This window comes from Sander vitreus, chromosome 10 (assembly GCF_031162955.1).
Source record: "Sander vitreus isolate 19-12246 chromosome 10, sanVit1, whole genome shotgun sequence".
Taxonomy (NCBI): Eukaryota; Metazoa; Chordata; class Actinopteri; order Perciformes; family Percidae; genus Sander; species Sander vitreus.
The window spans coordinates 25645360-25673222 of record NC_135864.1 but is presented as its reverse complement, the minus strand read 5'-3'; the positions used below and the strand labels follow the sequence as shown (position 1 = coordinate 25673222).

General features: G+C 42.1%; 2 protein-coding genes across 2 annotated transcripts; both read right to left on the bottom strand.

The window, feature by feature from the left end:
- ccdc142 (coiled-coil domain containing 142) lies at window positions 1-11040 on the bottom strand. Its single transcript, XM_078261030.1, has 6 exons — window positions 9895-11040; window positions 8918-9095; window positions 5247-5357; window positions 3851-3951; window positions 2727-2895; window positions 1-326 (listed from the first exon to the last, which is right to left on the bottom strand). Exons 1-6 carry the CDS (start codon window positions 9959-9961, stop codon window positions 218-220), a joined length of 735 nt encoding a protein of 244 aa, XP_078117156.1. The 5' UTR covers window positions 9962-11040; the 3' UTR covers window positions 1-217.
- Window positions 9920-27469, bottom strand: LOC144524636 (uncharacterized). Its single transcript, XM_078261027.1, has 13 exons — window positions 27373-27469; window positions 25981-26033; window positions 25013-25053; window positions 24437-24482; window positions 22992-23239; window positions 21851-22075; window positions 19014-20371; window positions 16209-16501; window positions 14498-14584; window positions 12655-12807; window positions 11663-11829; window positions 11047-11200; window positions 9920-10009 (listed from the first exon to the last, which is right to left on the bottom strand). Exons 2-12 carry the CDS (start codon window positions 26030-26032, stop codon window positions 11111-11113), a joined length of 2760 nt encoding a protein of 919 aa, XP_078117153.1. The 5' UTR covers window position 26033; window positions 27373-27469; the 3' UTR covers window positions 9920-10009; window positions 11047-11110.
- Window positions 27470-27863: the final 394 nt, after the last annotated feature.

The window sequence follows — 27863 nt, the reverse complement described above, 5'->3', positions numbered from 1 at the left end:
TAAAACAAATATTCTTTTAATAGAAAATATTTTGAGATTCATTTGTACATTCATTTTATACGATTTAAAAACTAACCTCCAGAGATATCACATTCTTAATTGCAAAAATAGACAATATCCAAACAACAAGAATACAATGTTTTTGATGTTTTTACTAGATATTATATTTTGTGTGTGTGTGTGTGTGTGCGTGTCAGATCTCGGAGGCTCTGTGTGTTCAGGGTTCAGACTTGGAGAGACACGGCAGTCCTGGCAGCCTCCAGCGCCGAACGCTGCTGTGGATCCTCAGGTCCAACCATTCCCGTTGAGCAACACCCAGAGCTAGACTGGGAGCACAAAATAAAGACAGTATAATAATCATCACAACAGCACAATTGCGTTTGCTCCAAAACTCACTCATAACACAGAGCCTTCTGAGCAGACCCAAACGGAATCTGCAGATATTTTTCAGGGTTTCCGCTGGGTCTTAAAAAAAAAAAAAAAAAAAAGTCTTAAATTCGTGAGTATCAGTATTGTGATTGTGTTCTAGGTCTTAAATCAGTGGTCTTTAACGTTTTTTAGGCCAGGGACACCTTAGCTGAAAGAGTAGGGACCCCCCTGCTGCATATATTGTATACAATTGAGTTGCATATTAAACTGGACCGAATAGATGAAAATAAATGCTTATTATTTATACATCATGTTTTAACACATATACATGTACGTTCATGATTGAATGCACTCAATGGAAATCTCTTTGGATAAAAGCCTCACCTAATTGACATGTAATGTAATGTAATGTGGAAGGCCCAGTAAATCCTTAAAGGGTAGCTACTGTTTTTTTCAACCTGCAACCTATTTTCCTATGTCTTTGTGTCTAAGTGACTGATGGAACAACAATCTTTGACATTGGTCCAGTTTTAAGCGAGATCGCTGCAGTCGGCAGCGGAGAAACAAGCTACAATGTAAGTTAACAGGGCAATTGTCCAGCTTGTATTTACCTTCATAAAAGTGCTCATTTTGCCACTGACAGGCTCAGATTAATATTCTAGGTGTCTGACAACATTATGGAAAGGATTTCTAAGGAGGTCGACCTTTAAAACCTCTTTGAGACCTTTCTGTTTAACCAGAAAACAGCTCTGAAGTTGCTAGCGCTAAACCCACCAGACTCCATTTAAAAAAAACAATACTTTTAGCGTGTATAGAGCCAACATGTTGTAAATGGGTAAACTATGTGTTTATTTCAACCAAAAATAGAGTTGTGAAGGTTGGAAAAGTGGAAAGACGACCCAACGCGGCTTTTCATAGTTTTATTTTGTTTCTTTCGACTTTGACTGAATTGTATTTACGATGCTAAAAGTACTGTTTATTTACATGGAGTCTGGTGGGTTCAGCGAACGCAAATTCGCCGATGTTTTTATGTTTAAAAAAAGGACCTTACTCTTTAACAGAAAGTTCAAACTCCTTAGAAAGCCTTTCCATTATATTGTCAGACACTTAGAATATTAATCTGAGCCTGTCGGTGGCAAAACGAGCACTTTTATGAAGGTAAATACAAGCTGGACAATTGCCCTGTTAACTTACATTATAGGATCCAGGGTGAAAAAAACGGTATGCTTAACTGTGTGACTACCATAGTGGCTATCTTACCTATAGTTAAGCGTATCTTCAGTGTGTAAATCTTTTTTTTTTTTTCACAAATGGATTATTAATGTTTATTTTCAGACATATTTCAATAAAAAAACTTTAAAAAAAAAGATATTTTTTAACGTAATTTGCAAGCCCCCCTGCACTAACATTAAGGTCCCCCTAATGCTCCCGGACCCCCTTAAATAATCTTAACCAAGTCTTTACTACGTCCATGTAACGCACGTACCTCCAATGCTCCTTGAAATGCTCCCGCAGCGCTTCAGAACGTATTTGAAGCCTACTGCTTCTAATGCAAGAATGCAATTAAACTGGGTGTTCGCAAAAATTGAGTCTGACGCAAAAAGTGAACTGCTGTGAAGGGTCTCCAGCAAATGACAGCCGTCAGCCAGTTCTGCTCCAGCCCCGGCCCCAGCACTATCTCCTCACTGCCTAGGCAGTCCGGAGTTTAGAACGCCAACACAAAGGAAGAGGAAGGTGACGGAGATCCGGTCGAAAAGAGTGAAATCCAGCGGAATATCCGGTGGCACCGGAAATGCCGGAAGTGGAACGTCGTGGATATAGACTATCTACACGGTGACTAGACACCAGTCTTAGAATTCCAATGAGGATATCGGGGAATTGTTTCAAACGTTGTTTTCGGACCCTGACATCGATGTATTTTTTTTTGTTGATGTTGTGATATAGGTCTTAAATTGAATTCATAATAAGTCATAAAGCGGTGGTTCAGACTGAAAATCGGTGGAATTAAGCAGACTGTTTTTCTGCTTGGCATATGAGGTGCTTTAAAAGGCGATTTCGTTTTTGTCTCAAATCGTAGGCATCTCTCCTTGATCCGCTAGCTGCCTGCCCCCTGAACACACAGTGAAAAAGCCCGGCCAATCACCGACAAGATGGTTGGGGAGGGGGTGGGAGTTAGGGAAACATGGGGGAGGGGCGAGCTTGCTCTGTTTTGTTTGGTATTTACTTGGAACGTCAACAGAAGTGACGTCATGCAGGAACTCATAGTGCACCTTTAAGGGGGGGGGGGGACAGGCATTAAGTCCAATACGTCCTATTGCAAACCGTATGCCTGAGCAATCACAGTTGTACAAATGTACCTTGGAGCAAGGTAGGGTTCTCCAGGGGTTGATGGGTCCACTGGCGGGAGGTCTGTGGTCACAACCGAGGGATCAGCCTGAGTCAGGTCCTCCCCCTCCGTACACCTCAGGTTGGTTATACTGCTCCCCACTGCCGCATCAATGCTGTCTCTGCTGCTGTTGGTTGGACCTGAAGAGTTAAACACACAAACGCCGGTTCGATTTTCTCTTTTCAAACCAATGAATTTAGAATTTAGACATTTAGAATCAGTTTAATTGTCATTGCCATAATACATGGAAGCGAAATATCGTTCTCCATAGATCGTGGTATGTTACACGACAAAAAAATGACAGGCACTAATAATAATAATAGACAAAGAAACAAAAGATAAAAAATAAAAAATATGAAAAGCCGTTTTGGATCATCTTTCCACTTTTCCAACCATCACAACTCTAGTTTTGGTTGAAATAAACACATAGTTTACCGATTTACATGTGAAAATATGTTGGCTCTATACACGCTAAAAGTATTGCTTTTTTAAATGGAGTCTGGTGGGTTTAGCGCTAGCGACTTCAGAGCTGTTTCTGGTTAAACAGAAAGGTCTCAAAGGGGTTTTAAAGGTCTATCTCTGAAGGGATCCTTTCCCAGAAATGTGGGTTTCTTTCAACCAAATTGTCAAAATAAATAACGTGGATTGGTTCCATAAAACACTCTTTATATCCGTATCCGTATTATCCTAATTTATTCTTTACTTCTACTTATAAACTTTCAATTCAGAAAGTTTTAAAGCTGTAATGTCTTTTTACCTTTCTGATGATGGCGTATTCTTTTCTGTGCTATTGTTTTGTTGTTGTCTTTGTAATTACTCGATGTCATTGTAAATGAGGGCCGCCCCTCGATGATCTCTCGGGTTTAAATAAAAGGTTGAGGGGCGCCTGGGTAGCTCACCTGGTAGAGCGTGCCCCCCATGTACAGAGGCTCGGTTCTCGCCGCAGCGGTCGCAGGTTCAATTCTGACCTGCGACCCTGTGCTGTATGTCACTCCCCCTCTCTCTCCCCTTTCACGTCTAAGCTGTCCTGTCAAATAAAGGCCTAAAATGCCAACAACAACAACAAAAAGGTTGAATGAATGAATGAATACTCACAGCAGCGTGTGAAGGCCTCCCAGGCTCTGGGCTGCAGGTACGGTTTGGCCGGCGGCTGCTGGAGCAGACACTCCACTGCTGAGTCCACTTGCTGAAACACCCTGCAGACAGAGAGAAGGATTACCCGACCTGCTGACCAAGGTCTGGAGAAGGATCAGCACGGGTGTAGGTTCTCTTCACCGTGGCGTTTAAATATTAGGAACATGGCTCTTAGACTACAATTTCTAAGAAATCTATATTGGATAATGTGAGTATGTCTAAGCTCTTTCAAAGATAAAACTGATTAAAATAATATTTCTGGTGCTTTTTAAAAAAATATTTGGACAGGGAGCCAAAAGAGGAGTGGCGGTTCCAGACCATTTCAAATTGGAGGGGCCCAGCTGGGGCCACGTGATTTTAGGGGTACCAAATATATTAAGCACAAGTGTTACATACCACAAAAGACTAACAATACACATAGAACAATAAACACAAGAATACTCATTCAGTGTTGACCTACACTTTATCACTGCATATGAATAATATCCCCACTTTGGGGATAAAGCTGGGGTTCAAAATGTATGAAAATGTTGCCACAGAGGGGGGGAGGGGTTAAGGCTTAATTTTAAGGGGGGACTGGCCACCCCCACTTAGAACCGCCAATGCAAAAGAGCTGGCAGTCAGGTATAAATCAATGTTTGCTTTAATATTTTGAATATAATTAATATTTTAATACTGTATGGTACAAGGCAAAGCTGTGAAAACTTTAACATAAATGTATGCCTGATAGATTTGAACTTTTCTTACAAGGAAACACATTGACAGTTATTGCACGATTTTAGATACAGAACAGCATTTATTTAATTAATATCTGGTCTGGTGTCGAGTAGGGCTGTGTATTGGCAAGAATCTGGCAATACGATACATGGGTCACGATTCAATCTATTGCAATATATTTCGATACTGTGCGTAAGGCGATATATTGGGATTTTTTGAAAGTATAGTTTTAGAAAAACTAATATTTAAAAAAAAGACATGATGTGCATAAAAGTCAAAGAAGTTTACTTTAGGTAAACAATTCAGCACACAGAAAATCAAACTGCCAGTTTGGGATTGTGGTTCACATGTTCTTAGTGAGCTAATTTTTATATGACTAAAAACAGGCCAAAGTTCAGCCATAGCTACATTGTTAGCTTCTAGTAAAAAAGTCAGGCACTGCTATGCACTGTTGGCGAGGACACTAGTGGTGCGTCTCAGCATAGCCATCTAGCGGTAGGGGGTTTAAACACAACATAAACGTGAACCACTGTCTTACATGAATATTTTTGCACGTAAACTAAAAGAAAAAGTGCATTAAACCGAGGGAATTGTCATGAATGGTTGGTTAAAGGACAGGATATAACACAGACTGAGATACCGGAGGCTGAGCAGTCGTTGGTGGAGTTCAGCTGACAGACCGGATGTGTCTGACTGGATCAGCTCTCTGATAGAATCAAAGTCGTGCTTCAGCTGGAGAGCTCCCTGCACACTGAGAGGGGAACAACGAAACATCAGGGATCAGAGGTCTCACTGAACCAGTGGCCGAATGTAACTAAGTACATTTACCCAAGTGCTGCACTTGAGTACAGATGTTGAGGTACTTGTACTTTACTTGAGTCTTTTCTTTTCATGCCACTTTATACTTCTACTCCGCTACATTTCAGAGAGACATATTGTACTTTTTACTTCACTACATTCATCTGACAGCTTTAGTTACTAGTTACTTTACAAATTAAGAATTTTGCACACAAAACACATGTAGTTTATAAAATCTGATGTTTTTATGAATTGGCAGATTAAACACTTAGTTGATTGACACAACTGTTTGGATCATTTCCAGTTTCTAAAATGTGAGGGGTTTTATGCATTTAGTAGTTTTAATACTTTACGTACATTGTCACTGCAGGACTTTTACTTGTAAAAGAGTATTTTTACAGTGTGGTGTACTTTAACTTAAGTAAAGGATCTGAAAACTTTGTCCACCGCTGCACTGAACAATATATCAGCAGCCTGCTGACCCAGTTAGACGCACTGAAGGAGAGAGGGACTGCTGTTGTTTCATGCACACACCCACAAAACCATTGGTGAAAGAAGTATTCAGGTCCTTTATTTAAGTTAAAGTACTAACACCACACTGAAAAAAATACTAGTAACTACTACTAAACTAATACTCTGTTAACAAGTAAAAACCCTGCATTGAAAATGTTACTTAAGTAAAGGTATGTATCATCAGTAAAATGTAACATAATACTTGAAGTATCAAAAGTAAAAGTAGTCCATGCAAAAAATTCCTCCCATTTAAAGGTCCAATATGTAATATATTTACTGTAATAAATCCAAAAAAGACCCCAATGCGTCATCAGATATTAAGGAAACATGCTAAGTTGAAATACTGTCTTTTCTGACAACAATGCTAATGCCAGTATTTTCTCCTTTTTGAAATTTCCGTTCCGTGACGGAATTTCTGTTTGTGTTTTGGCCTGTGTGTTGTTATCAACTGCCCAGTTTGTCAGCCAGGCCGGGTTGCCAGATATAACTGGAAAAACGTAAACCCAGCACACTACAGTTGTAACGTTAGTACAGCTATGAAAGCAGCAAACAAACAAAAAGGATCAACGGAGATAGATACTACCCGACTTAAAAAAACGGCATGTTTCTAACAGTTGCGTGACCAGAGACCTAACAAACCCCGGGTAAATATTGGAGATGTATTTGAAAGATGGAGACAGCTTAGAGCCCAAAAGGACGCCGAGTTGGCTAATTTCCTCCTGAACAGGTAAGCATTAGCTTCAGGCTAATTTATCACAGCTACAAGGGACGGGCATTTTATGTCATTTCAACATTCGTGTACTCGCATTGAATTATGTAGCTACCTATATATATATATATATATATATATATATATATATATATATATATATATATATATATATATATATAGTATATAGTACCTGAGTTGGTTACTCGCAAAAACAATTAAGACACAGCCAGTAAAGTGATCCCGACTGGTCCTGGCTAACACTGCTATGCTAACCCTGCTAACTGCTAGCTAACGTTACCGGAGGACCAGGCAAGTGAGCCATGGCTGTTTACAACGTGTAGCCTGTTCAGTGGCCGTAGCCGACAACGGTGAGTTATTTTAAGCCAAGAGAGAGAGGCTGTAAATCGGAAAGATATGACCGTGAATTTGCAGTGTGTTTAGCGATTGTTGGCGTAATTCTAAGCCAACGAAGTGTGTATTTCAGTCGGGTGGAAAAGGACGGCAAGGTAGTGTTAGTTTTAGCGGTTCCTATCATAATTCTAAGCCGAGGAAGTGTGTCTGTCCGTTGGGTGGAGAGGACAGCGAGGTTGTGGGGTTTTTAGCGGTTCCTACCGTAATTCTAAAAGCCGAAAAAGTGTGCCTGTCAGTTTGGTACAGACTGTCAATATAGTCAGCATCTAACGGAAGCTACTCTGCTGTGCTGTGAAGTAATGTCTGGCTATGTGAGACAAGCGTCTAGCAACATTGTTGTGGATGCTGTGGTCTCAGCCTGGCAACCAACGTGAACTTTGAGTCTGGGGAGGGGGCGGGGAGACGACTCTCTCCAAGATTTTGAATTTGTATTGCAGTAACTATTTTAAACACTAGCTGTCAGTATTACATATTGCACCTTTAAGAAACTGGAAAAAATCCAAACAGTTGTGTGTTTTATGGTCTAATCATTTCAGCTAGACTTGTAGGACTATATATTGTTAGCTAGTTCAGTTTATAATAAAACATCAGATTTTATAAACTACATGTGTTTTGTGTGCAAAATTCTTAATTTGTAAAGTAACTAAAGCTGTCAGATGAATGTAGTGAAGTAAAAAGTACAATATTTCTCTCTGATGTATGTAGCGGAGTAGAAGTAGAAAGTGGCATGAAAAGAAAAGACTCAAGTAAAAGTACCTCAACAGTTGGACTTAAAGGGTGACTACCGTTTTTTTCAACCTATTTTCCTATGTTTTTGTGTCTAAGTGACTGATGGGAACAACAGTCTTTGACATTGTTCCAGTATTAAGCAAGATCGCTGCAGTCGGCAGCGGCGAAACAAGCTACACTGTAAGTTAGTAGGGCAATTGTCCAGCTTGTATTTACCTTCATAAAAGTGATCGTTTTGCCACTGACAGGCTCAGATTAATATTCTAAGTGTCTGACAACATTATGGAAAGGATCCCTTCAGAGATAGACCTTTCAAACCTCTTTGAGACCTTTCTGTTTAACCAGAAAACACTTTTGAAGTTGCTAGCACTAAACCCACCAGACTCTTTTTTAAAAAAAACAATACTTTTAGCGTGCATAGAGCCAACATATTTTCACATGTAAATCGGTAAACTATGCATTTATTTCAACCAAAACTGGAGTTGTGATGGTTGGAAAGGTGAAAGGATGACCCAAAACGGCTTTTCATATTTTAATTTTGTTTCTGTCGACTTTGAATGAACTGAGTTTTACGATGCTAAAATTACTGTTTATTTACATGGAGTCTGGTGGGTTTAGCGTACACGATTACGCGGAATTGTTTACGTTTAAAAAAAAGGATCTTACAGTTTAACAGAAAGGTCGACCTCCTTAGAAATCCTTTCCATAATGTTTATAGACACTTAGAATATTAATCTGAGCCTGTCAGTGGCAAAACGAGCACTTTTGTGAACGTAAATACAAGCTGGACAATTGCCCTGTTAACTTACAGTGTAGCTTGTTTCGCCGCTGCCGACTGCAGCGATCTTGCTTAATACTGGACCAATGTCAAAGACTGTTGTTTCCATCAGTCATTTAGACACAAAAACACAACACGGGTTGAAAAAAACAGCAGTCACCCTTTAAGAACAGTACTTAAGTAAATGTGCTTAGTTACATTCCGCCACTGCACAAAACATACATTTAATATGTAATGCAGGTTGACAAAATAGTATTTTATAGGCAAAAACTATCTTTTTTGTAGCTACTAAAACAATGCTTTGTTTTTTAACTTTATTGCCGGAGTCAAACCAGAAAGGTGCGGTTATGTGCTATGACGAAAAGCATACCTAAATTTGATCTTCTGTTTCAGGATGTGTTCCATCCATGCCTCCATGAAAGCTGTCATGGTTATACTCAGAGCTTGGACACGGGCATCATCAGACAATGGTGCCACCCCCTCTAAAACCTGACCAATCACAGTCTGAGCTGCCACAGATGCATACTCACTGGGACTGCCCGGAAAACCTGAAATACACAGAGAAATAGACAATTATCAATATGTTTGAGTTCCCAGTGGCTTTATCAAAATGCTGTCTGTGAAGTTGAGGAAGGGCCATTTCCAAAATAACATTAAATGGCCCAAATAATGTGTTCCCTTAACATTTAGATGTTATGTCTGTTGGGGGTTTTCCACTTTCCATCATCCTTTTCTCCATCAATGACCCTTGATAATTCATCTACTGTACAGCATATCATCCCTCTACTCGTGCCTCAGTCAAGCTGCTCTACGTCTTCTACAACCAAGGTTTTTCTTGTATAGAGGAATTTGTATTTGTCCATCCCTTGCTCAAACTACAAGACCAAAGGTGATTGAGCCTTTGCCATTTTAGCTCCAACCCTCTGGAATCTTCTCCCTCTGTCTGTTAGGTCTGCTGAATCTCTGGACTTTTACAAAACCCACCTTTATACATTAGCCTTCGTGTAAAGGGCTGCACCTATACGCTGTATTTCAAATGTATTTTGTATTTTGTAACTCATGTTTATTCTTATTCATTTCTTCATATGTATTGTGCATGTGTGTCTGAAGCACTTTGGTAACTGCATGTTTTTAATAGTGCTATATAACTAAAGTGCTACTTACTTACTCGCTATATACAAAACCATCCAACATGGACTGGTGTTCCTCTGATGAGCGTCTTCATTCTTTAGTTACAAGCAGAGCTTACCGTATGGATATGTTTCATCCTCTGCGAGGGATCAGCAAGTATCTGTTGTAGGAGTTAATTACAAAGCCGGACCGTTATTAGCAGTCAGGTTTCAATACCTGTGCTGAGACTGTGTCTCCAGTGTACAGCAGAAGGCATGGTCTGTTCAAAGATCTCCCCTGACATCCTCTTGCAGTCGCTGGAGAAGGTCTTCAGCACCAGCGAAGAGAAGGTCTGGTGGAGAGAGCAGTGGCATCAGGATCACATTACATCAACATTCTCGGTTTGCTGTTATGCAATTCTTTTCCCACCATACCTAATTTCCTTCTCAAATTGAAAGTGTCTTTAAACATTCATTGGGTTATTGTGGGAATCCCATGGACCACCTTCCCATCCACCACACAGCACTAAACCTGGTTCTCCTGTGATTCCTGTTACTTCCTTCTTCCAAAACTGTAGTGAAGAACACTAGGAGCAGTTGCCAGGAGTTTTGATGACCGTTACAGTGCATTGTTATTGCATGCCAAATCAGCAATTTGAAGTTACCATATTAACGGTTGCTGCCACATAAGACACACTGGGGCATTACATCACTTCCGCCAATCTTCCCAGAGAACAATGAGGGCAAAACGGCATCAACTGATCTGGTTTAACCGAATATTCTCTGGTCTAGCTCGGCTAAAAACACAAAAACACAGAATCCGTCTAGTGCGTCGTTCACTACCGAGCCCGTTTGTAACCGGCAGGCTACCGACAAAGTGATCTTAACTTCAACCGGTTCCACTGACTATATCAGTTTAACAGACACTCGACTGTCCCGCTGTTATAACGGACATGTGTAACGTAACGCAAAGTGTTGACTATTGTAAAATAGTCAACACAAACTATTGTATTTTATTTTTTATCTGTGAAAAGTGCTATATAAATAAACTGTGCATACTTACTTACTTGGAATAACAATTCCAGGAAGCTTGAACATGAACTACTCTTCCTAGTCGTATATATTTTTCCATCATGAATCATAAATGATATGAATGCTGCTGAATGTACAGTACATGTTCAATCCTGACCTTAAAAATTATCAAAAAAGATAATGTTTTTATGTAAACCGTCAAACCCAGCTGATGTGTTGCTGTTCTTGTTCTCTAAAACCACTCGATCTTAAACATTGGGATACCATTCTCACAACAGCATGGCTTCCACCGATTTGGAAGAAAAATGGAGGAGGAGTCCGCTTTCTGATGTGGTAAGACTAAACCCCGGCGGGTCACCTGTAGCTCGGACACAGCTCTGCCAAATGCGTTGAGTTGCTGCCTCAGCAGAAGCTGGTTGTGGTTATGAAGAGTGGAATGTTGGTTCATATCTGAATTCATCACCAAGGGCCTTAGTCTGATGCTCCATCATCTCTAATGACTCTATCAGCACCTGCAGAGACACAGACAGAACACGTCACAAACACACCTGATCACACTGATGCAGATTTGATTTCAGTGCTAAAAGGCCTAAACTGGACTTTGTTGAAACACATGATGTGGGTGACATGCTGGCAAATGAGGGGAATTCTGACTAACTTAGTATTTTTCATGTGGGAGAGAGATGTTTATATTGGCTTGTGACACTGTGACATTTGTTACATGTTCCAAATATATCCTATAAGAAGGGATCAGACGGTGAAAGGATATTTTGTTTGTATTAAGTCTTGATAATTTGTGTTGTTTCGTGTATTTGTATTTTTTGTCTGCTGCTGTAGTTTACCAACTTCACTGTACTGCACACGTCTATTCATGCCTACATCAGGACAACCGTGCGTTTTCTGTAACGGAATTATTTGATCCTCCAATGACTGAACATATAAAAGTCTTGTGTTTAATATAATGAGGAACCTACTTTGAGGTCTCCCTGCGTGATGAGCAGGAACTTGTTGAGGCTCCATGAGGAAAGGAACTGGTAAGCCTTGGACATGACCCACACTGTAGACAGTTGCACCGTGGCTAACGCCAAGCTAACAGTCTGTCTCTGGAGAGTGAGCCGGGAGGGGAAGAGGCTAATAGAATCTGGGGGGGGAGGGGGAAGAGAGAGAGAGAGAGAGAGAGAGAGAGAGAGAGAGAGAGAGAGAGAGAGAGAGAGAGAGAGGCTGTCATCAACACCTACAAACAGCGATATACTCACTGCAGTCTGTTCAGTGGAAGAAGATTTTGTCAATCAATTGATAAGTCGGAGGCAATTATTTTTTAATTTAGCATTAAAAGAGTTTTACGGTCACACTCGAGGAGAATCGGGGAAGCGGAGGAGAGACTCTCGCAGGCAGAGGAAGATATAACTGCCCTCTGATTAACAACTGGAAGGAACAATAGAGATATTACACAATAAAATCCAAGACCAAGATGACAGAGAACTCGAACTTGAGACTAGTCAGTCTCCCTGAGAAAACCAAAGTTCCAGACATGTGCTGGAACTGGCATCGGGTGCTGGGGGATTAGTCTCGCATCGCCAGACCTTCCTCCACGGCACTGCGGAGGAGGGTCTGGCTAGTCCACTAAGCATTCCTGGATGGGAGAAAAACGTGCTCTGGTTTATTGGCATTTCTTTAAACCAATCACAATCCTCTTGGGCGGCGCTAAGCGCCTAGCGTAGCAACGGTACCGCTGCAAAAGTAGCCTTGGGAAGGAACTTGTTTTGCTGGAACGTGTACGTTCAAAAGTTGTTTTAGTCGTGCAACAGAATCGGTTCCAAATTGTCGAATCCATTTGAATCCTATGCCTCCGAGCTCAATCAGGTATCAGGTAATCAGGTAAATCAGGTAATATTGCACAAAGGTACGCTGTTGGTGTGAGGAAATTACTGCGGAGGAAACAGTGTGTATATGCCTTTTTTTTTACCTGAGGCTCTGCTGTTTGAGCGAGGGCAGCACAGAGACGACAGGAGAGGAGGGGACAGCAGCAGGAAGTGCCCCATGGTCACAGAGTGGCTGCCCTGATTCCCATCTGTGAGACACTTATCTTTCAGAGCTGAACCTAAACTTCTGCACACCACTGAAGAAAGACGGACATTGTGTGACAACGTAGAGACAACGTGACAAATGAATGCAACAGAGAAATTCAGTCAATTTAGTGCTTTAGTGTGTGTGGCCAGGTTGGGGTCAGAGGGTAGAGCAGGCGCACATATACGCAGAGGTCCAGGGTTCGAATGCGACCTGTGACGATTTCCTGCATGTCTTCCCCCTCTCTCTCACCTAGCTGTCCTCTCAATTAAAGGCAGAAAAGCCCCACAAAAAAAAAAAAGGTTTGTTTATCCATCACTGTTGTTCGCCACTCTGGTTTGGTTGAAATAAACACGTAAATCAGGCTTTTACATGTGGAAATATGCTGGAAATATTATTTAAATGGAGTCTGGTGAGTTTGGCAATGGTGATTTCAAAAGTCACTTAGGACACTACATATGGTCCAGGTTGGGGGAAAAAAAAATGACCCCCAAGGTTTGTATAGGGTTTATATGAAATCTTTTTTATAAGATTTATTTAAGATTAAGATTATTTTTTGGGCATTTTAGGCCTTTATTTTGACAGGACAGCTGAAGACATGAAAGGGGAGAGAGGGGGAATGACATGCACGTACTCTACCAACTGAGCTACCCAGGCGCCCTGTATGAAATCTTAAAGGTGCTGTAGGTAGGATAGTGAAGATCCAGGACTTAGCCAAAATATTTGACAACTCCTCAGTCCCTCCCCCCCCTTTTCTGCTAAAGCCCAAAACGTTCTCCTAAGCTCCTCCCCCCACAAGGGAGAATTCATGTATGTGCATGAGCAGTGATTGACACACAGTTGACACACCTCCCCCTGGCCCTGATTGGTGCATCTGAACAGCGAGCGGTGGATTTTTGCAAATCGCACTACCAGGTAGGTGGTATCAGAGGAGCCGGATTTTTTTTTTTTTTAAATGCCCTGCTTCATGTAGTTCTACTGGAACATAGGGTCAGTTTCAGCAAATGTGACAGAAAGTTAGTTATAGAGCTGTTACACACCAAACCAGACGGCCGACCGTCGGCAGAAAAGGCAGTCCGACTGATCAGTCGGGTCCCCGAGGTCCAAAAAAATGCCTCAAAACACACTGTGGCGACGCCGACTTGAGCGTACGCTCTGCGCGTCTCGAAACATAATACGTCTCCATAGCAGCAGGCGGCGCTTCTCTGTATTGTTTCCCAGAAAATAAAAACCGGCAGCTGATTGGACGAACGCGTCACGTGGGTCTTTTTTCTCCGGAAATTCACAGCCAGACTGTCATGGCGGCTTGTTCAGAATACGATCTCATATTGTACTAAAATAGTTCACCGAAACGTGTTTCTGAAAACATTTTAAGCGAGAAATAGGCCGCGCAGTTGCTGAATCTGTCTTCATTTCAGATCGACAAAGGTCAGTTTAAAAGATTTTCGTCAGATTTTGAGAGGCTCATCCGCTCGCCATTTCCGGGCGAGTCCCGACTGCCCCGTCTCCGACTGAGCATGTCGGGTCGGGCCAAAATGAAGGCCGACAGCTCCTCCGACGGACGGCGGCACGGAACACACCGAACAGACTCGAGTCACTGACCTCGCCAGACTGTCCGACGGCCGATAATCGGGTTGGTGTGTCAGCGCCCTTATATGGCTTACCTACCGCACCTTTAAGTGAAAAACATTCGCAAGAAGAGCGTTCTCTGTGTGTGTGTGTGTGTGTGTGTGTGTGCTAACCGTAGTCCCACTGAGCATGTGCTGTAATGACTAACAGATAGAGACTGAAGTCCTCCAGCATGGTTCTGCACTCCTTGGCAACCAGATCTACAACAAACAGCACAAAACCCAGAGGTGTCATGTACACAGTAGGGCTGTACAATATATCGTTTTTTTTTATCGTCATTGCAAAATATCAACTGGCGCAATAAACACATCGCGAAATGCTGCAACATATCGCAAAAGACAAGACAAAGAAAATATCAGGAGAATACTGCGCTTTGAAATGAAAGGGTCTCTTTTTTCAGTGTATACAATTTAATGTTTAATTTGTTCAATAACGAATGTTCGATAGGATTTCTTTTGGTTTGTTTTAAATTCAACAAGCAGTTTGTTGTATTTAAGCACAATACTGAAATCCAGAACTGACTACACTTTTAATATCTGTTTATTTATGGCAAGTAATATCGTTATCGCGATATTCAACAACGTTATCGCGTATTTTCCTCATATCGCACAGCCCTAGTACGCAGTACAGTAAAACTGGATTTCTGAGGGGGGGAAATCATTCCTTCCTCTCTGTGAAAAAAAAACATCTAATTTTAAGACGGAAGATTTGAAACAGATCCAATGTAGACGCCACATGCAGTCCGTCCAACAACTTTGCACACGATCTTGCAATCACAGGAAATAAATACAAATTCTGTCAATTCCCGACATGCGGGTGACGACATGCAGAATGGTAACGACGTCGTTTTTAACATCGCTATCATCACAAACAAATGAAATGACCCATTCCCTTAGCAGCACTACAGTTTTGCACTAGTGTGCAAGGGTCTGAAGTTAAATGAAATGGTTTGTTACATCATGTAGAATAACTATTTATATTTTACCCAAAGAAATAGCTTTAAATATTACATTTACATGTATCGTTTGGCAGACGCTTTTGTCCAAAAGCGACATACAAATAAGACGTACAATCCAAACCACAGTCGATTAACCCTTGTGTTGTCTTCCCGTCGACCATGCCAATTTTTTTTTTTTTTGGGGTCAAAATTTAAAATTAAACCAATAACAATTTTTTTTTCACTTTCCCCAGTGTTGTTTTTGTTACTTTTATTTCCACGTTTTTGTCCTTTTTCCCGATGTTCTTTGTCACTTTGTCGGTTTTTTCTGTGCTTTTGTTTGGCCTTTTTTTTCTTCTTTTTTTCACGTATTTCAAGCTTTCTCTGACATTTTTGTCTTTTTATGTCTGTTGATTTTTTCTGCACTTTTGGACTTTTTTTTCGTCACTTTCTTTTTCAAATGCTATGAAATTGAATAAAACACCCAAATTCAATGAAAATAGTGAACGGATCATTTACATTACTTGTGAAGGGAGCGTTGTACGGAACCATCCACGTTATTTTTTTGGACAATTTGGTTGAAAGAAACCCAAATTTCGAATATATAAACGTTTTAAAAATGGGTCAAATTTGACCCGAGGACAACAGGACAGACAAACCTTTAATATCAATGAATATCAGAATGGAATTTAAAAACACATAAAAGTCAATTACTGAAACACAGAATGCTGTACATGGTGTAAAGGAAGTTATCAATGGAATTGTCACTTTCGAAACGATTCCAAGTTGGAACCGGTTCTCGATACCCAATCCTAGTTGCAGTCATAGGTGACTGTGTTAAAGCACACTTTCACACGGTTTCATTTGACTGCACATTATCTTCTTACCGTCCTTTAAAGCTTGACTGATCCTGTGCAGGATTTGGAACCCCCTGTGTTTGTCTTGGAGGTTGATGCTTCCTGCAGTGCTTCCTGCTTGTGGCACATGCAGCTGCAGCCACAGGGCTTTGCTGCACAGAGTCCACAGCAACGTGCGGTACTGTCCAAACAGCTCGGCAAACACCAGCGACTGACCGAGGTCCAACCACTGTACCGAGTGAGGCCAACGGAGACAATCTGGCTCCGCCGTTGTCCCCTCTGCTCCCCCAGTCTCCTCCATCTCTGGGCTTCCAAAACCGGAGCTGAGGGACACAAACACTCAGTTGTCACACAGGGACTGGGCAACTGGGAGTGTGGTCACCTAAAGATCAACAAAACTCTAGAACATATTTTCCTGGCTGCAACCACTATTAATGTTCCGAATGTCGTTTACAGCCCCTTTAATATATGGTATTAAAAGGACCAATCCCGCACAAAATGCACCAAGGGGTTAATAACACGTGTACCAAGTCGACCGTTCTTTGGTATTTGTTTTCATGCTAATCGAATGTGACCAGTTTTAGCGCAAACTGCTAATTAGCTTAGTACGCTAGTCGTCGGGGCACGCGAAAGTAAAAAGAAATCGCTATTTCTATACCACTGACAAGATTCAAAATAGCACCACAGTTCCATGGTAGCATAATGACGGTCCCTTCATGTAAACCGAAGCATTGAGAACTTTGTAAGTGTACAGACAGTTTATTAAAAAAGATAGTTTTGTCATGACCAGTCGAACGACGAACGCCGTGCTTGAGCTACGTTACTGGTTACTGGTTGCACGCCGTTCGTCATTCGACTGGTCGTGACTGTTTTCCCAAGATGGCGCCTGCCTGTATACGTGAACGGTATTGTCTTTATAAACTTTATCTTGGGACTATATCTTATTTTTAATAAACTGTCTGTACACTTACAAAGTTCTCAATGCTTCGGTTTACATGAAGGGACCGTCATTATGCTACCGTGGAAGTGTGGTGCTATTTTGAATCTTGTCAGTGGTATAGAAATAGCGATTTCTTTTTACTTTCGCGTGCCCCGACGACTAGCGTTATAAGCTAATTAGTGGTTTGCGCTAAAACTGGTCACATTCGATTAGCATGAAAACAAATCCCAGAGATACACGTGTTATTAACCCCTAGGTTAACTTTGCGCCGGATTTGTCCTTTACGTGTGTTTTTTGGTGAAACATAGATGCATCACACACACATCATCAAACCGGGCAGCACATAAGATCTCAACAATCACCACAGTTTCAAGGTGGGCACCCTTGATAACTGTCTCCAAGTCAATATTGGACCAAAAGTCAAATTTGGTCACAATCTCCCATTCTGCTCCTGAATAATTGTGTTGAATGAACGTTTGCACATTTGAACATTATGATGTCACAGTGACGTTAGTCTGGATCAACAGAAGTACATTTTTTTTTAGGATAAAGCCTGAAGTTTGGCTTTGCAACTCACCTTCTCCTCTCTGTGTGTTGCCGTTCTCAAAATCCCTTAACTACAGGAAACAACAATACACTTCGAGCTAGTTTTGAAGAAAATTTGGATGGTGCAACAAGGCAGGCCTGCTTGGTTCTTTCGGAGAATGATTGTAAAAATTTACAAAGAATATGTTACCGGCATTTACTCTCTAACTGGGATGTTTTGTAAACACAGCAATACACTGGTAAGAGCAAATTAAGTTTAACCATTTATCCAGCTACAATCTCTAGGTATGGTGAAGGGTATGTGATGATGTGGGGCTATTTTAATTCCAAAAGCCAAGGGAACTTTATCAGGATGCGTAGTATCCTGGATCCATGAAATAACTGGCCTTTAAAAATAAAAATCTGCCTGCCTCTATGGGAATTTAACATAGGGGTGTACTTACTTATGCCCCCTGTATTTTAAGGAAGAACATTTATTTATTTATGATACATTATTCATTCACAAACAACAATGGTGTCCATTTTTTTAATTAAGGCATTAAGATCAATTTCCAAAAGTTTAGTCAACTTTAGCATGGGTGTCCTAATTTTTTCACGACTGTAATTTCTTTTTGTTTTATAAAATTGGTATTGAAAAAAGTATCGCTTAGGAACCGGTATCAAAGTCACGGTATTCATATCGGTACCGGTATAGAACATTTAACGATACCCAGCCTTTAGACCCAGTCAAATGTGTCTAATTCTGTCAGGAAAAAGGGTTTCAGATGATCCGAAGTACAGCGGCCGACAGGGGCAAACGCACTGCAACTTAATGAAACGCACGCAAATAGACAAAACACATCAAATTAAGAAAACATCTTCATTAATTTGGGCATTTTAGGCCTTTATTTGACAGGACAGCTGAAGACATGAAAGGGGAGAGAGAGGAGGGGGGGAATGACATGCAGCAAAGGGCTGCAGGTCGGAATCGAACCCAGGCCCGAGGGCGTCGAGGAGTAAACCTCTATATATGGGCACCCGCTCTACCAACTGAGCTATCTGGGCGTCCCCATTGTGCAATCTGGATGCTTGTTGCATTTGTTTTCGGGGATTGTGTGCGTTTCTTTATTTGCAGCGCGTTTGTGTATTTGGTTGCGTTGTGTGTATTTGCAGCGCGTTTGCTAAACGCTGCGCATGTGTGGTCAAATGAATGAAGATGTTTTCTTAATTTGCTTGTGTTTTGTCTATTTGCATGTGCATTTGCCCCTGTCGGCCACCGTACCGAAGGCATCCAAGGCCTCAGTATGCTTTGAACAAATTGCTTAACAATAGTGGATCCACGACGGTCAGTGGCTGCTTAATCTTATTACCTGACAGTAGCGTCTTTCCTGGTTGTTATTTCCAGTTCATCCCATTCCTGCTGAGGTCCTTCCACCTTTTGGTCCTTGTTGACTTCTGCACTCAGACTATTGCATTCCCCTGAACCTGCTGCATTCATGATCGGACCATTTAAAATAATCAAGTCATTCTTTCCATTTGGTGATAACACATCTGTTCCTGTATTTGGGAGGATTTGTTCAGTCGGTGCCTCTGGTGTAGATGTATGTGAAACAAGCGGAGCCAGCAGGTCATTGGAGGAAACCAGCACCTGAAAAAGCAGCTCTACTGAGGAATGGTCCTGCTGGCAACCCCCTGACAGAGGCAGGGCTAAGAGATGGTGGAAGGTGGTTGAGGGAGGTGAAACGGTCTGCAGTAGTTTACAGTTCCCTAAACTGGTCTGTCTTTCTAGATTTGGTTGGGCCAACGCTTCCTCATTTTTCTGGGCTAGACCAGTCTGGCATATGTTTGTTTGGCACTGGCTGGTTTGGTCTTTGATAGAGCCATCTGGTCTGTGTTGCGCAAATGTGGGCTTGGCTAATACAGGATAATGGTTTTCAAAAATAGTACTGTCCAAATGAAGGTCAGGGACGTAAACAGGGGCAGTTTTATGGCAGGTGTGGCAAGATGATGACTGTGAGGGGGGATGGTGATAATTAGAGAAGAGAGGAGAAGAAATAAGGTAGGTATGCTGCAGCTGCTCCCAGGTCCACTCAGATCTCGGTGCAGAGGCTCCACAGCTGAGCCGGGCCCCCTGACTAACACAGTTTTCAGAAGACGCACAGGACTCGTGGTTGGTGTGGACCTGACACGTGTGGTAGCTCTGCTCAGAGGCCCAGCAGAGCAGCTGCTCGGCTGCCGTGTTTGCTTCATGCACTGCTAAAACCATCATCAACTCTTTGACTGAGAAGGCAGCGGGGTGATGCCCTGCTGCGAAGCTTTTCGGAAGACTAGAATCCAGTGTGGAACAATGTGTCTGCTGTAATACCGCAGTCCTCAGCTGGGCGGTGCTGTGCTGCGCTCTCTGCTCTCCCACTGCCTGGTTATACAGGGCTGTACCCGTTAAAATATCCTCCAAGACTTCTCTTGGTACAGAGTCTAATTCAGTCTGGGTTATAGCAGACAGAATGACACCAACATAATGTTCCATTAAAACCAGTGCCTGCAGACCGAGTAAGTCCAGAGTCTGTTTGATTTCCGCCAGCAGCCTGGTCTGCTGGACCAGAGCAGGTCTCAGATAGTGGTCCGACTGGACTTTAGAAAACAGACAGGACCAGTGGTTGAGATGGACCCGGAGCTCCTGACTCAGTGAGCCAAGACCAACCCCGATTGAAGACCAGCTGGACGGGGTCTGGAAAGGAGGAGGAGAACGTTTGTGTTTGTGAATAAGCCCCAGAGGTATCGTTTGAAATGTTTCCACGCAAGTGCTGATACAGTATGCGAGATTCAGTACTGATACCTAAATTATTCTTTTTTCAGTAACTCACTTTGTGAAATACAAATATTTCTTTCGTCCGATGGCTAGACATTTTTAAGAAAAACATAACAGCAACCCATGTATGCTGAAAGCTATTGGTATAGACTCTATAGACTAGAGCTCTCAGTCTTCCTCTATAATACCATTCGAATGTCATTTATTTTTTTAATAATTGCACCTGTTGATGTGCTCACACCTGGTGCTTTAAATTGTTTGTTTTTTTAAGTTTAAATTTAGAATTTATTTAGAATGTGCCACATGCATTAAAGGCATTTTATATATATTTTCCGTAAAAGATGAGTGCCTTGGCTTCTTCCTTGATGTCAAAGAAGCCAAAAAGGTCTCAAATGTGAAATGCTGTTGAAACACAAGCAGTCCAACAGTATCCCTATATTTATTTATGTATTTATTCATTTATTATTTCAGGACAATGTGCATTTGATGAACATGTACAGCAGTGCACATAAAAGTGCCAGATTTTAGCCCAAGGACTAATTCCCATCTGTAGTCCATTATCCCTATATGGACTGCAATTTGTAACGTCACTGTAATATATCAAATCATTCAGTAATTCATGATACCAGCACTGTGTAATTGATCCTATAATATCATCGAAACATATGTTCTGCAGCTACTCTAAACTGAGGTAATAGTCTCCTTGACCCCACCTCCGTGTGTCCTGAATGTGTCACTGGCCCAATCCCAAAGTAAGCCCTGAGGACTAAGGACTAAAAGACTCACAGACTTAATTGATCTCAGGTGAGTGAGTGAGTGTGTGAGGCCACATGGGCTCAGATAGGAATAAATGGGATTGGGACAGTACTTCACGAGATCACATGTTACCTTGGTGACGTTTAATAACAAAGATGTTGCTGACATTTTCATTTTAAGCGCGTTGCTTTCAACTAGGGCCAAGGCACAGGAGACGGCTGCCTGATTCCACATTTTTTCAAACTCTTGTTTGACAAGCTGGACGACAGGTTGGTCTGTGTTCCGTGGTCGTGCCTCGTGCTGATGTTTACCTTTGTAATTTCCGGATTTCCCTATGGTCTCCGCGGTAAACATCACAACGCTTTGCACTGTGGGCAATTCCCTTTGGTGAAGTCTGCATCGATGCAGACTCACGGAAGGGGCTCGGTAAGTGGGTCCTCAAACTTCGACACTGGGACAACCCTAAGCCCTTACGAATTTCGCGAGAACGCGCACCAAAGTCTGTCAGTCTGCGAGTCCGGACTTTGGGATTGGGCCGCTCCGTTCATATCTCAACCCTGTCTTTGAATACGTTGATTAAATGTTCATATCACAAAGTCTGCTTATAGAAAAGTTTAACAGTTTGAGAATGTCCTGCCTAACCTGGTTAGGTGTCCGGTGGGGTTTCTTCAGCTGACCCTCCAGCAGGTGGCTCACTCTGGATATGTATGCTGCTGTTAGGCGAGCCCTTCTGGTGTACTCGTGTACGAAGAGCAGCAGGCATCGCTGCTCCAGGAGCCTCCGCAGGGCTGTATAGTGGCCCTGCAGGGAGGGGGAGGAGGGCAGGAGGAGAACACCGCCCTCTGCTGGGAGGCCTTTGACACACACCTGATGGGGGAGGAAGAGAGAGAGAGGAGGGACTAGGGGTGTGAATCTTCACTGGTCTCACGATTCAAATCACCATTATCCTGTCAACGATTCAAATCAATTCGATATCACGATGCATCACGATGCGTCACCTCCTCAATATTAATAAATTGACAATATTCGTCACTTTGCATATTTATTACTCTGTCACCCCCTACTGTGCAATATGGCATTTCTATTCATCCGCAACTTATCGCATCTGTGTATATACACACGCGCGCACACACACACACACACACACACACACACACACACACACACACACGTACATATATATGAATTTTTCAGGACCTCTGGTCTCCCTAATCACAGAGTATTTTTTTGCGTATTTTTAGGCCTTTATTGACAGGACAGCTGAAGAAATGAAAGTTTAGTCTAGGATTAGGCACTGGTTATGGTTAGGGTTAAGGTTATGGTTAGGGTTAAGGTTAGGTGCCTTGAAGGCAGCGGTCGCAGCGCTGCCTGGAAGGAGCAGTTGGGGGCAAAAAACACCATCAAGCGAAATGAAAGGTAAGAGAGAGGGGGGAATGACATGCAGCAAAGCGTCGAGGAGTAAACCTCTATATATGGGCGCCCGCTCTACCAACTGAGCTATCCGGGCGCCCACACAGTATTTTTTACATATTTGAAAACGTGTCTGGAGGGGGCTTTGATTAATAGTGTGTATATCCTCAGTAGCCAAATAAACCTTCCATTTAAAAAGAAATTGGATATAAATACTGATGGTTTCTGATAGCCCAAAGTAGAGTGCAGGCATTCTATGACACTTAAAATGCAAATTGCCGCTACAAAGGTAATCCTTGTAAAGTGAGTACTGAAGGCTAATCATCACACACATCAACATATATCCAGTTTCTCTGCAATCCCTGGAACTCACCCGGTGAGATCCCGTCTGTGCCCCGCCGACCAGCTGCCACTGGGGGGTCACAGTCAGAAGAGCTTGTTGCAGACGCAGGAGACGTGCAGAGGACCGGGACACCAGGTTGGCAGCGGCTACAAAATGTTCCTCTTCCTCATCTTCACTGCGGCCATGGAACAGCCACTTCAGACTGGGATTAAAGGTGCTTCTGAGTAACGTCTCGGCTCGCTGCAGGGAACGGGAGATGGAACTCTGTGACCAGGAACCTGCAGGGGCGGAAAATGGGGGTGGGAGGAGATTTTCAGCACACTGGAGAGACTAAGGGCTGCATTCAGACCAAAAAAAAAAGCAATCCGGCGATTTTCCACAGGGTAGTGCAGCGGTGGGAATGTCACTGAAACGGCCCATTTGTGTGACCTGTTGTGTTCTTTAACCCCCCCAGATGTAGCACAAGCAGACTTCAGGTTTCACAGTTATTGTTTTCCGTCAGATTGTTTATAGATCTCGACGTTTCCGACCGCGCTTGAAGGCAGCTTCATTTCACGGAGAAAGAAAAGAGACGAGCGAGACTGATCGACTGTGCTTTGTTGTTTGGCAAACATTCAGCTGTTACACAAACTCCGGGGCAGTTCAGTGCTTGGTGTTTTAAAACGTCCTCGTGGCAGCAATAGAGGCAGTGATGTTTCCTGCTTCCTGTACGGGACTCTGCACACCGCCTCAAAACACACCGACAAGTCTGATCTCCGGTTACATGATTTCTCCAAAAGTTGAGTCAGTCTCAACTTTTGCAGTTTGTATTTTTTTGGCACCTGTAGCACATTGCGCATCACCACAAGCCTGTAAACAGAGGCTTCAATGAATAAAGAAAATAAAGCACATACCAATGGCCATTGGTACAGTACAGTAGGCTACCAAAAATAGTGACATATATGGCCCTGATAAGAGCTCTATCTGAACTTCTTGAACATATCTTTACATAACTAAAACATGTCATGACAAATGCTTTCAATAAATGAATTGAAGGAGAAAAAATATATATATATCTAAGTCATTTAAAAATTAAATCGCGAACAGGGGTGAATCGAGATCTTGATTTTATACAGATTTATCGTGCAGGCCTAGATGACGTGTGAATAAACTGAAGCTGAAACTAAATTCAAAATGAATGGAAAGACCTGCGTTTTTGTCGTGCCGTCTGACGGCCGTAGCGGGCAGTGTGAATGCAACTCACAAGACAACTCATAAACAAGGGGTTATATATATACAGTATTGTATGTATGCTCAGATTAGCTGGACTATATAGTGCATGAAAATACCCGCTGAGATTTTGAACACCACTACATAATGGGGAACATACTACACAGGGAACTATTTCTGTGATAGGGAACAGTTTCAAACACAGCTCATGTTTGCGGACACAGTTCTCCCAGCTTATCTGCTGCTGTCACACGTATACACAGTACCATTAGGGGTCAGATCCTCGGCCAGCATGCAGGAACCGCATCTCGTCTGAAAGACACAAAGAGAAAATTCCCAACAAATATTATTGACCGTGATCTTAAATATTAGATTAGGATTTATTGTCCCAGAGGGTGATTTGTTTTCACAGCCAGTACAACACAGAAATATGCAGATATACACATATAGCAACATACAGATATAGAAAGCCACGCCCCTTTTTTATACCGACCTGTTTGATGTAGACTATTGTGTGAGGTATCATTGAACTCAGTAGAGAGTTCCCTCTTTATTGGGGACCTCTCTACTTTGTAAAACATATGCAATACACCATTTCCAACGCCGCACACTCCACCGTGTGCGCTGTGTCCGACCGTTGCACAAATGCAGGGTCACGTGGGGCGGCGTCCGCCAGTAACCCCGACGCGCACGGAGGAGCGAGGGCCCGTCCAACGCTGCTTGCAGCTTTAATTCTCTGTGGGTTTCCTCAATACAAGCAACCCCTTTTTACATAAATACGTAATACACATTAAAATATAAATCAGTACGTTTTTTTGGGACAAAAAAAAAAAAGATCTAACCTGCTCCTTTTCTGGACAGAATGACTTAGAATTCTCCCGTTCTGAAAGAGAGAGACAAACAACACCCACAATCATCAGACAACATCTGAAACCAAACAGAGAAAGCATCAACATGACAGTACCACTACTGAATGAAAATGTGAAAAGTACGGTTTGGGGGAAATGTATCGTGATTTTTTTGCGACTATTTTTAAAATCGATTCTTTTCCCTGGAATTGAGATATATATATATAAATAATTGTATTGTTTTACCAATGATTCACCTTAATATTTTCCGCTGATGGCGACTACATCATATCCGTTTCCAGCAAAACAGAGTGAAAGCAGAACATCCAAGAAAATCCACGTTAGGCTATGTTCACACTTGGAAGCTGCCCAGTACAAACACAGTCTGATCTGCTGGCCACTGAGCAGCTCCACTGGAGCGGTTGGAGGTTAAGGACTTTGCTCAAGGGCACCTCAGTGGTGGTAATGTGGGAGGGACAAGCGCTACTCTTTCACTTTCCCCAACCTGTCAGTCTGGGGATTGAGCCAACGTCCCCCCGGTCACAAGCTCGCGTCTCTAACCTTTAGGCCACCACTGCCTCTTTCTCTTGTGTGTATTCTTGCCATAAATGTCTGCTCAAAACGTACAGCCATTTTCCACTGCACAAACACAACGTGGGGATCAGGAACATTCTAACAGAGGGTGAGACTGGTTCCTGCGTGACTTTCCACAGTTGCTCAAGAACCATGAAGGTAATGGAATGCATTAAGTAAAGATTAGAAATAGTGCGTAGTTTCTGTCTCCTCCATGAGGAATTCTAAGTAACCCCCCCCGCCCCACCCAAAAGGGCTGTATTTGACCAACCTGACAGAATGGAGACGATGAGCCTGAAGTCTGCTCTCTGTGGTGGAGGATTTAACTCTGTGTGTGTGTGTGTGTGTGTGTGTGTGTGTGTGTGTGTGTGTGTGTGTGTGTGTCACACCTGCTGTCTCTCCACCAGGTTCTTCGAGTATCTCTGGGTTGTTGTGGTCCATGCTGTGAACAGACAGCACAGACATTAACCAGGCCAGACAGAATCTGTGGACGCCATTTGGGTCTGATTTTTAGTGCTCCATGCTGCTGAAAGCATGCTTTCAAGGGTGAGGTGTTGTCTGTGATAGGGTTGTCTTGTTTCCAATGGCAACATGTCACAGCTGGACATTCTGTCTAAAAGATTAGTTTTTATATATATTTTTTTTAAATTGTATGTACGTGTAATATGTACGTAATAGTTATGCAGTATGATGATCCACAGTGTTCCCTGTTAGTTTGGCTAATTCCCACCTAATTTCCAGAGATGTATTTAAGGAAAAAATGTGAGGTACTTGTACATTACTTGAGTATTGCCATTCTATGGTACTGTATTTTTAGAGAGAAATATAGTTTTTTTTTTTTTTACTTTACTATAATGCATTTATCTGGCAGCTACAGTATAGTAGTTACTTTACAGATCCAGATTTAATATTCAAAACATATTGAAATTATAAAATATGATGCATTATTATAGATTAACCTACCTAACTGTATACTGTTAAGATAAACTTCACCGCGAGCAACAGCCAGATGCTCACATTAATGCATGTGTAAAATACACAGTGAAATACAACATAAAAAGTAACACTCACAGAGGCCATTTACTTTAAGGTATTTTTCTGATGGTAGGCTATTTATTTACCTTTATTAAGGTAGGCCTAATATTTGTTATGCTGTAGGCTATTTGTACATTGTTGCAATGCTACGGCTACATTTAGTAAAGGATCTGAATACCTCTTCCATTACTGAACCTCTCAGGAGTTGGGAGAAAGGCTAATATATTTCTCTTTAACCAGTGGCACTGATTTCATCTGGGATGATGTGTCACACAACATTCATAACACCAAAAGACGTAAATCCTAAACTTCTTTAAGTAACGTCGGAAACGTCGGATGTTCCTAAACGGACCGGAACCGTTTGGACTGAGATAAAACAGGTGATATGAAGAGACGTACATTCTAGAGCTGATTTTAACATTATCAAGACATTATCTTACTCAGCATTAGCAATGGCGTCCAAGCGTCCATCCCCGGTGCATCTTGACGACTCAACTTTAGAACTGTTTTGACAACTCACTTGTCTTTATTATGAATGAGAACTGGAAGCTTCACATTTAGACAGTTAACGTGAGTTTTCCCACATAACTGTTCTCAATAGTAACTTAGCAGCCGCAGATTTAACTTTAGCCCGTTTAGTAGCAACTAACGGCTTTTTTTTTTTTATCCGTGTCTACTATTTATACTTATCAAATTCGTTCACTGAAACGCCCGCCGAAAAGCCAAGTATGTTATTAGTGACTTACTCCTTTTCTGAGATGCACTTGTTAATCCAGTGCTGCTCACGAAGGAGGTATGGTTCAAAATAGCATCTGCTAGCTAGCAAAGCCTGAAAACACAGGATGTAGGAGTAGGAGTAGCCAATCAGGAGGAAGCGTGCACGGTTGTTATGGAAAACAGAGCGCATTAAGTCCCGCCCCCACCGGAGGGGATAAAAACTCTCCGCTCTCCATTGACTTGTATGCAATGTATGGAGGATGAGCTAAGATGGAGCTAAGTGGAGCTAGATGTCTAAGGGGAAATCACCTGGAATAGATGGGATAACCGTGAAATGTCTATCTCTCTATGGGAGTGATAACTTAAAACTGCTCTATAACGCCTATTTAGACTGTATCTCATAAGGAACTATTTCTACTATCCCTAAAACTATCAAATATCATCTTGTAATGGATAATTGGAGACCAAATTGTACTTTGTTATGCAACGATTATAAATTGCTGGCACTTCTCTAATTGTT